General features: G+C 42.0%; 1 protein-coding gene across 2 annotated transcripts; it reads left to right on the top strand.

Moving 5' to 3' along the window:
- Positions 1-4094: 4094 nt before the first annotated feature.
- On the top strand, positions 4095-9976 carry edem2 (ER degradation enhancer, mannosidase alpha-like 2). Of its 2 annotated transcripts, none has more exons than XM_010891828.3 (11): positions 4095-4188; positions 4497-4607; positions 4707-4746; positions 4862-4967; positions 5087-5212; positions 5435-5646; positions 6688-6829; positions 6935-7059; positions 7136-7280; positions 7373-7494; positions 9429-9976. In XM_010891828.3, exons 2-11 carry the CDS (start codon positions 4513-4515, stop codon positions 9903-9905), a joined length of 1590 nt encoding a protein of 529 aa, XP_010890130.1. In that variant the 5' UTR covers positions 4095-4188; positions 4497-4512; the 3' UTR covers positions 9906-9976. The 2 variants fall into 2 exon arrangements, with proteins under 2 accessions (XP_010890130.1, XP_010890129.1); XM_010891827.3 differs by having other exon boundaries at positions 4144-4358.
- Positions 9977-10242: the final 266 nt, after the last annotated feature.

Below are 10242 nucleotides of genomic sequence, written 5' to 3' on the forward strand. Positions count from 1 at the left end.
AGCTATGGAAAGAATTTAGAGACCACTCTGGTTTTTTTCTTAAATCAGCATTTCTACATGTATGGCAACCATTCCATTCCAGTGTCTGTTAAATTCCAACAGAGGCACACCTTATTTTACTTAATGCGGTATTGATTAGGTGCTCAGTCATAGGCACGTGAAAAGAGAAGTGTTTTTAATCTGGATTTAAAAACTGATATGTTTGGGGCACGTCTAAGATCTTCTGGTAGTTTCTTCCAGTTGTGTGCAGCAAAACTGCTAAATGCAGCTTTGCCATGTTTAGTTTGGACTCTGGGCTCGACTAGCTGACCTGTGTTCATCAATCTAAGAGCCCTGCTCGGTTTATACTCGTCATACATATCAGATATGTACAGGTGCTGGTCATAAAATTAGAATATCATCAAAAAGTTGATTTATTTCTGTAATTCCATTCAAAAAGTGAAACTTTTTATATTCATTCATTACACACAGACTGATATATTTCAAATGTTTATTTCTTTTAATTGTGATGATTACAACTGACAACTAATGAAAATTGCAAATTCAGTATCTCAGAAAATTTGAATATTACTTAAGACCAATATAAAAGAAATGTTGGCCAACTGAAAAGTATGAACATGAAAAGTATGAGCATGTACAGCACTCAATACTTAGTTGTGGCACCTTTTGCCTGAATTACTGCAGCAATGCGGGGTGGCATGGAGTCTATCAGTCTGTGGCACTGCTCAGGTGTTATGAGAGCCCAGGTTGCTCTGATAGTGGCCTTCAGCTCCTCTGCATTGTTGGGTCTGGCGTATCGCATCTTCCTCTTCACAATACCCCATAGATTTTCTATAGGGTTAAGGTCAGGCCAGTTTGCGGGCCAATTAAGAACAGGGATACCATGGTCCTTAAACCAGGTACTGGTAGCTTTGGCACTGTGTGCAGTTGCCAAGTCCTGTTGGAAAATGAAATCTGCATCTCCATAAAGTTGGTCAGCAGCAGGAAGCATGAAGTGCTCTAAAACTTCCTGGTAGACTGCTGTGTTGACCTTGGACCTCAGAAAACAGTGGACCAACACCAGCAGATGACATGGCACACCAAACCATCATTGACTGTGGAAACTTTTAACTGGACTTCAAACAACATGGATTCTGTGCCTTGATTTCCAAATGAAAATGCAAAATTTACTTTCATCAGAGAACATAAGTAAGCAGCAGTCTTTAGCCCAGGCAAGACGCTTCTGACACTGAGTCTTGTTCAAGAGTGGCTTGACACAAAGAATGTGACAGCTGAAACTCATGTCTTGCATATGTCTGTGCATGGTGGTTCTTGAAGAACTGACTCCAGCTGCAGTCCACTGTTTGTGAATCTCCCCCACATTTTTGAATGGGTTTTGTTTCACAATCCTCTCCAGGGTGCGGTTATCCCTATTGCTTGTACACTTTTTTCTACCACATCTTTTCCTTCCCTTCACCTCTCTATTAATGTGCTTGGACACGGAGCTCTGTGAACAGCCAGCCTCTTTAGCAATGACCTTTTGTGTCTTGCCCTCCTTGTGCAAGGTGTCAATGGTCGTCTTTTGGACAGCTGTCAAGTCAGCAGTCTTCCCCATGATTGTGTTGCCTACAGAACTAGACTGAAAGACCATTTAAAGGCCTTTGCAGGTGTTTTGGGTTAATTAGCTGATTAGAGTGTGGCACCAGGTGTCTTCAATATTGAACCTTTTCATAATATTCAAATTTTCTGAGATACAGAATTTGGGGTTTTCATTAGTTGTCAGTTATAATCATAAAAATTTAAAGAAATAAACACTTGAAATATATCAGTCTGTGTGGAATGAATGTATACATTATACAAGTTTCACTATTTGAATGGAATTACTGAAATAAATCAACTTTTTGATGATATTCTAATTTTATGACCAGCACCTGTATTTGGGGCCTAAATCATTCATCCGCATCCGGTAACGAGTCGCGGGGGCAGCAGCTCCAGCATGGGACCCCAAACTTCCCTGTCCTGAGCCAGATTTGCCAGCTCTGACTGGGGGATCCCGAGGTGTTCCCAGACTAGTGTTGAAATATAATCTCTCCACCTAATCCTGGGCCTACCCCGAGGTCTCCTCCCAGCTGGATGTGCCTGGAACACCTCCCTAGGGAGACGTCCCGGGGGCATCCTTACCAGATGCCCGAACAACCTCAACTGGCTCCTTTCGATGCAAAGTAGCAGCGGCTCTACTCCAAGTTCCTCACAGATGACTGAGCTTCTCACCCTATCTCTAAGGGAGAAGCCAGCCACCCTTCTGAGAAAATCCATTTCAGCCGCTTATACTCGCGATCTAGTTCTTTCGGTCACGACCCAGCCTTCGTGATCATAGGTGAGGGTAGGAACGGTATGTCAGCTCTCTTTTCGTCACAACGGTGCGGTAAAGCGAATGCAATACCGGCCCCGCTGCTCTGATTCCCCGGCCAATCTCTCGCTCCATTGTCCCCTCACTTGAGAAAAAGACCCTGAGATACTTGAACTCCTTTACTTGGGGTAACATCTCATTCCTTACCCGGAGGAGGCACTCCATCAGTTTCCTGCTGGGAACCATAGTCTCAGATTTAGAGGTGCTAATCCTCATCCCAATTGCTTCGCACTCGGCTGCGAACCGGTCCCGTGAGTGCTGAAGGTCACAGACTGATGATGCCATCAGGACCACATCATCCGCAAAAAGCAGCGATGAGATCCCCAGCCCACCGAACTGCAACCCCTCCCCACCCCGACCACGCCTCGATATCTTGTCCATGAAAGTTACAAATAGGATTGGTGACAAAGCGCTGCCCTGGCGGAGGCCAACCCCCACTTGGAACCAGTCTGACTTACTACCGGGAACCCGAACACAGCTGTCACTTTGGACGTACAGGGATTAGATAGCCCACAGAAGGGACCTCCTCAACCCATACTCCTGCAGCACCTCCCACAGTATCTCCCGGGGACCCGGTCATACGCCTTCTCCAGAGCCACAAAACATGTAGACTGGATGGACATATTCCCAGGCCCCCTCCAGGATCCTTGCAAGAGTAAAGTGCTGGTCGGTTGTTCTGCGACCAGGACGGAATCTGCATTATTCCTCTTCAATCTGAGGTTCAACTATCTGCCGAACCCTCCTTTCCAGTACCTTTAAGTAGACTTTCCCAGGGAGGCTGAGAAGAGTGGTGGCTGACTTTCAGTAAGTATTTCAAAGGATATGTTTGACATTTCTTTACTTGTACCACGCAATACAATAAAACATTTCCAACTGTCACCATATCCTTCACTTTCGCTGTATTGAATTACAGTTCACACTTTACGTTAGCTAGCGGTTAGCTGATGTTTGCTAGCAAGCTACAGTAACATCAACCAGCGTTTGCAGCTGTTTGAATTCGAGTCAATGAGAGAAGCTTACAATGCAGTCTTCCTTAGCTGACAGTGTTCGTGTCTACCATCTGAAAGGCACTCAATGCACGTAGCTAATGTGAGGTTAATCAGAATTAGCAGAGCTATAGTAGCGGGCAAACCGATGGCACAAACTGAAAGAGTAGTGTATTATAGCACTACTTTGGTGTCCCCCCTCAAGAATTTCTCTTGAGAAAATGTAATGTAGTTGTCCCCTCCAAAGTTTGTCAGATTTTCACCCCTTATCAGGAGGCAACCGCCAAAACGGTCACAAATCAGAATTAGCACTGCTCTTGATCCTCCTCCTGACATTTGATGTTTTAGTACTTTAGCTGATTTACATGTAGTACCTACAATTTGCACTCCTTGTTCTTTCTCTGGCACGCTGCAGCTGTCACCAATGCCTCTATGTTCAAAGTATATAATAGGTAACATTGCCATCTGCTGGGGGAATTGCGTAGGTCGTTTGGTTCATACTAGTTTGTTCGGGACGTCAGCATTGCTGGGGCGTTCGATTCGATTTACTTTGGTGACAGCTGCTTTTTGAAACAATTTGTTAGACTTATATTGATTGATTTGGTCAATAAAGCTCACGCGTAGGACCAGGCCAACTGTTCAAAATAATTACTTATGAACGAGTCACGCTAAGAAAAAAAGAACACGGACTCATGAATCAGTAAAAAGAGTCGTTCACCGCTGAAGAGGCGTTTGCTATGTGCGTGTCACTACGCATGCGCATTGCAAATTCTAAAATACTTCCTGTTATCCCTACGCAAGTACAGTGCGTTGGTAATTTTGATAATAATTGTATTATTGTTCTTGTCTTTTATTCTATCTATGCCTCGTTTCTTCATGCTTAGGCTACTGTGTACTACTATTCTATGCGTAATCCACATATTTACATTGATCAACAATGCAAAAGGAAAAGAGTTTACCGATGTTGAAATGGCTCAGTACAGGTACATAGTATTACTAAGGATAATCGAGCTGTCTTTATCACACGTCTCTGATATTAGCGAGCAATGTTGTTGCGCTTGCTGTAAAAATGAGACATTTTGTTTTTTCTTAATCTGCTTGTTTATGTTGTATCCTGACAGAGAGAAAATCAAGTCGATGTTTTACCATGCTTACAATAGCTACTTGGATAATGCTTATCCATATGACGAACTCCGACCACTGACATGTGATGGACAGGATACATGGGGCAGGTTGTTAGATAATATAAAAATGTTACAGCAAATGCCCTGAAAATTGTACCGCTTTGATTAAGACTTTACTATAACATTATCTTCTTTTTGTTTTCATAGCTTTTCATTGACTTTAATAGATGCCTTGGATACATTACTGGTATGATCGGTTTTTTCCCTTTCATACCTGTTTGTCATACAATGTTGTATGTAATAATGTACTACTAAATAAGCTTCAAGTCTTGTTTTCTTGATTTGCTATTTGTTACATTTAGATTCTAGGAAACCATACCGAGTTTCAACGTGTGGCAACTCTCCTTCAGGACTCTGTGCACTTTGACATTGATGTTAATGCATCTGTTTTTGAGACTAACATTCGAGGTGAGGTTAAAGAGAAAAGGTTCAAACTAAAGCTTAGAATAGCAAAATGGTCAAACTTTTCTCTTGGCTGGCATGTGTTTAATTGTGTTTTGGAATTTTGACGTTTTGTCTGTTTGCAGTGGTGGGTGGTCTTCTCTCTGCCCACCTTCTGTCAAAGCGTGCTGGGATGGTGGTGGAGCCTGGCTGGCCCTGTTCTGGACCCCTCCTTAGGATGGCTGAGGATGCGGCACGAAAAATCCTCCCTGGTGATCTGTCCATATTATGAATTTGATTTTATTATAGTGCGTTTTCCAAATGCCAGCCTGCATTTGCTTGTCTCTATGACCCGAACTAATGGTCTATCCAAAGTCCACGTAAATGGGTCGAACACAGCTTAGAGCAAGGTTTCAAAATTGTTTTTGAGAAATGGTCCCACGCTGCATCTTTAGGCTTACGTTTGTTCCTTATCATTTCCTTCCTTCGTGCAGCTTTCCAGACCCCCACAGGGATGCCCTATGGCACGGTGAACCTGCTGAGAGGGGTAAACCCTACAGAGACCCCTGTCACTTGTACAGCCGGCGTGGGCACCTTCATCCTGGAGTTCTCAGCCCTTAGCCGACTCACTGGTGATCCTATTTTTGAAGATGTTGCCCGTAAAGCCCTCTGGTCACTGTGGAAGACTCGCTCTGAGATAGGACTGGTAAGTCACAATTAGACCTGTTGTAGAAATAAAATGAAGTTTTCTTCTGTCCTCATCTGATATGTGTAATATTCACATAGTGGATTTATTAATAGCTTTGGTTAAATTTTGACAGACATGACTAATTGACTTTGAGGGACATTTCACTGCTGCTCTATCTACCTAGGTATGTCCAATAATATGGTATTAATATGTTATAAAAAATTGTGAATTTTGTCACCTGATGCAAATATGAGTGTTTCTGCACTTTACTGTTAGAAATTGATCATCTGCATTTCCTGGTTTAAATCAAACCATAATATCCAGAATTCATAACGACTTCTGAGAATCTGTATTCCCCTATTGAAACGTTTACCTTTTGAGGGTTTCACAAGAAAGTAGGGCTTCTGTCAGGCAGTAGTCTTTACAGACCCAGAGACAATTAGTTAACCTGGCTGTCCTGCAATGTCATGGTTGATAGGAACATTGTTGAAACGTGACTCTACTGAACAAGTATAACCATATCTACCAGTTATCTAAGGACAACCAATTCTACCATATCTGCTAGTGTGATACAGCAATCGGCAAAATACAAAGGCCACGATAATTGCCACAAGAATAACTCCACAGGCACTCCCAGAGTTGCCTTTGTGAACAAACTCTTGGTGACTATCATGTTTATTATTTGAATCGTCTTCTTTCCTACACTGACTTCTGCCAATAACCAATTAATTGAGTAGGATATACTGCTACTACTGAGTTGTGTTGTTGCTCCAACTAGCTTCTTAAAATGGATCTTGATAACAGATGCTAAAAGACTACAATTTAAAATGCACAGAACAAGACTTCATTCATTTTTAGATGAGACAGAACAGGTACGTTCAACAAATAACTTAATTGGTTGAACTCTCCCAGCATGAAATTTCAAAAATATTTCTGTGGTACGTAATTATGTCAGAAACTTGAAAGACCAAGCACACAAAATTAAGCGAGACTGAAAAAACACCCCAATTAGTGCCTAGCTGTGGATTTTTCCTTTAAAACAGACCTTCTCTCTTCCAGGTGGGGAACCACATTGATGTGATCTCCAAGAAATGGGTGGCCCAGGATGCAGGAATAGGGGCTGGTGTGGATTCTTATTTTGAGTACCTTGTGAAGGGCGCTATCATGCTTCAAGATGAGGAATTGCTGTCAATGTTCTTAGGTATTATTATTAGTTAATAAGTTATCAGATAGCTTCATCACTAATTGTTTATTGTACAATACTTTTCAAGCATTTTTTGTAATTCATATTTTTGGGAATACACAGAGTATGACAAGGCAATTAAAAACTACACCAAATTTGATGACTGGTACCTCTGGGTCCAGATGCACAAGGGGACAGTTTCTATGCCTGTTTTCCAATCGCTGGAGGCTTTCTGGCCTGGGCTACAGGTAAACTATGTTTACCATTTTGCTAATCTACTGTATTCTTTTCAGAGAAACTTATTTGTTTGTGTTAATTTTTCAGAGTTTGATTGGTGAGCTGGACAGTGCATTGAGGACCTTCCACAATTACTACTCCGTGTGGAGGCAATTTGGAGGACTACCAGAATTCTACAGTATTCCACAGGGATACACTGTAGACAAGAGGGAAGGATACCCTTTACGCCCAGGTAACAGACAATCTGCTTACAGTTACTATGTTGCATAAGGTTCATACTGAAGAATGCCTGGTGTTTGTGTGTTGATTATTTTGTTGTTTCAGAGCTGATTGAAAGTGCCATGTACCTGTACAAAGCCACCGGGGACCACATCTTTCTGCAGCTTGGTCGTGACGCTATTGAGTCCATTGAGAAGATCACTCGGGTCCCCTGTGGCTATGCCAGTGTGAGTACATGAATGCTTGTTAAGAATTTATACAGTACATATGGATTTGGTTACCTCCATATTGTGTGTGTGTGTGTGTGTGTGTGTGGTGGTATCTCAAAAGAGGGTAGACCCCACACATTTTTGTATATATTTGATTATATCTTTTCAGGTGACAACACTGAAGAAATGACAGTTTGCTACAATGTAAAGTAATGTACAGCTGTACACAGTAGTGTACAGCTTGTATAACAGTGTAAATGTGCTGTCCCCTCAACATAACACAACATACAGCTATTAATGTCTAAACCGCTGGCAACAAAAGTGAGTACACCCCTAAGTGAAAATGTCCAAATTGGGCCCCAAAATCTTTTGTGTGGCCACCATTATTTTCCAGCACTGCCTTAACCCTGTTGGGCATGGAGTTCACCAGAGCTTCGCAGGTTGCCGCTGAAGTCCTCTTCCACTCCTCCATGACGACATCTCGGAGCTGGTGGATGTTAGAGACCTTGCGCTCCTCCACCTTCCATTTGAGGATACCCCACAGATGCTCAATAGGGTTTAGGTCTGGAGACATGCTTTACCCCTCAGCTTCTTTAGCACGGCAGTGGTCGTCTTGGAGGTGTGTTTGGGGTCATTATCATGTTGGAATACTGCCCTGCGGCCCAGTCTCCGAAGGGAGGGGATCATGCTCTGCTTCAGTATGTCACAGTACATGTTGGCATTCATGGCTCCCTCAATGAACTGTAGCTCCCCAGTTTCGGCAGGACTCATGCAGCCCCAGACCATTACACTCCTGCTCCCCATTCACACCTGAGACCTTGTAACTCTAATGAGTAACATGACACCGCAGAGTGAAAATTGCTAATTGTGCCTAATTTGGACCTAATTTGTACTCACTTCTGTTGCCAGCGGTTTATACATTAATGGCTGTGTGTTGTGTTATTTTGAGGGAAGAGCAAATTTACACTGTTATACAAGCTGTACAGTCACTACTTTACATTGTAGCTAAGTGTCATTTCTTCAGTGTTGTCACATGAAAAGATACAATCAAATATTTGCTAAAATATGAGTGGTGTACTCACTTCTGTGAGATAATGTATGTATATACATGCATGCATACAGTGGGGAGAACAAGTATTTGATACACTGCCGATTTTGCAGGTTTTCCTACTTACAAAGCAGGTAGAGGTCTGTAATTTTTATCATAGGTACACTTCAACTGTGAGAGACGGAATCTAAAACTAAAATCCAGAAAATCAAATTTTATGATTTTTAAATAATTCATTAGAATTTTATTACATGACATGATAGAAGTACCTATGATAAAAATGACAGACTTCAAATTGCTTTGTAAGTGGCAAAACGTGCAAAATCGGCAGTGTATCAAATACTTGTTCTCCCCACTGTACATACATACAGCCCCGAAAAAAAATAAATAATATTTCCTTTCCAAAAAAGTTGAAAAGGAACGTTTTGAGTGAGGAACAGAAGCATTCAATTTGCACTGGTCTCTTAATTTTAACCCTTCTGTTCCTCTCTCAGAACCTTCCTTTTCAACTTTTTTGGAAAGGAAAGAAAAAGGTGCAGTGGTCTCTTAATTTTTTCCATAGCTGTATGTATGTGTATATATAGAGTTAAGCCCAAACGTATTCATACCCATGCCAATTCTTTTGCCGTAGTGAATTTTTATTTGACCCAATAGGTGTCTTCTGGCTGGAAATGACATAAACAATGGCTAAAAACAGAAATAGTTATGTTATTCATTTGTATCTCCAGCACAGTGTCTTAGGGTTTTGTCACTATGTCATTTCCAGATAGAAGAAACCTATTGGTCAAATAAATATTCACTATGGCATGGGTATGAATAATTTTGGGCTTACCTGTATATGTATATGTATATGCCACTATAGTTAGAGGTACATTTTTTAATTTTTTTCTTACCTCCTACTCAGGTGAAAGACATCAGAGACCACAAGCTGGACAACCGCATGGAATCTTTCTTCCTTGCAGAAACTATCAAATATCTCTACCTCCTGTTTGACCCGGACAATTTTATTCATAACAGCGGCCTGGACTTTGAGGTGGGCACTGGCCCGAGTGAGGACTGTGTTTTTGGGGCAGGGGGTTACGTCTTTAACACAGAGGCCCACCCCCTGGACCCCGCTGCCCTTCATTGCTGCAGCCGTAAGCAGGAGGAACGCAGAGAGTTGCAGGACATTCTCCTTAACCTATCAGAGCCCCTTGCCAATCCACAGGAAACTCAGTCACAGAAGACAGACACTGAGACAGAGCCACCTGTCATGGACTCTTCAGAGAGCATTGCACTGAAGCCTGGGACCAGCAGGAAATCCCCTCTCCTCTCCTGCCCTATGCAGCCCTTCAGTGCACGGCTAGCTGTCAGGGGTCAAGTCTTCACAGACAGCACATGATGAACATTTACATATCTATTTGCTTTTTGTAGATATAACTTAATGGAACACAAATAAAATATTGTTTATTAGCCTTGTGGTTTTATTATACCAAATGTTTTCAGATTCATAATATTGGACTTGGATTTTAAAATACTTACCGATAGGCATGTGGTTAGGAATGTTATATTTTCTCGAGCCAGACTGCTACATCCAGAATCTTCGAATCTGCGCAAGGCAGTTTCCATCGAACATTTTCATGTAAACAGCGATTTAATTCGCAATTAAATAAAAATAGTAATTGCTTAGGCATACCAGTAGGTGGCCCCATCCAAGCTACCCGTCAAGGCCAATAACT

This window comes from Esox lucius, chromosome 12, assembly GCF_011004845.1.
Source record: "Esox lucius isolate fEsoLuc1 chromosome 12, fEsoLuc1.pri, whole genome shotgun sequence".
Classification (NCBI taxonomy): Eukaryota; Metazoa; Chordata; class Actinopteri; order Esociformes; family Esocidae; genus Esox; species Esox lucius.

Excerpts from the sequence above, each read along its gene's own strand:
- edem2 (XM_010891827.3), top strand. The coding sequence starts at position 4,237 with ATGCCTCGTTTCTTCATGCTTAGGCTACTGTGTACTACTATTCTATGC. Across the intron at positions 5,213-5,434 it reads GGCACGAAAAATCCTCCCTG|CTTTCCAGACCCCCACAGGG; the intron begins GTGATCTGTCCA and ends TCCTTCGTGCAG. Across the intron at positions 5,647-6,687 it reads CTCGCTCTGAGATAGGACTG|GTGGGGAACCACATTGATGT; the intron begins GTAAGTCACAAT and ends TCTCTCTTCCAG.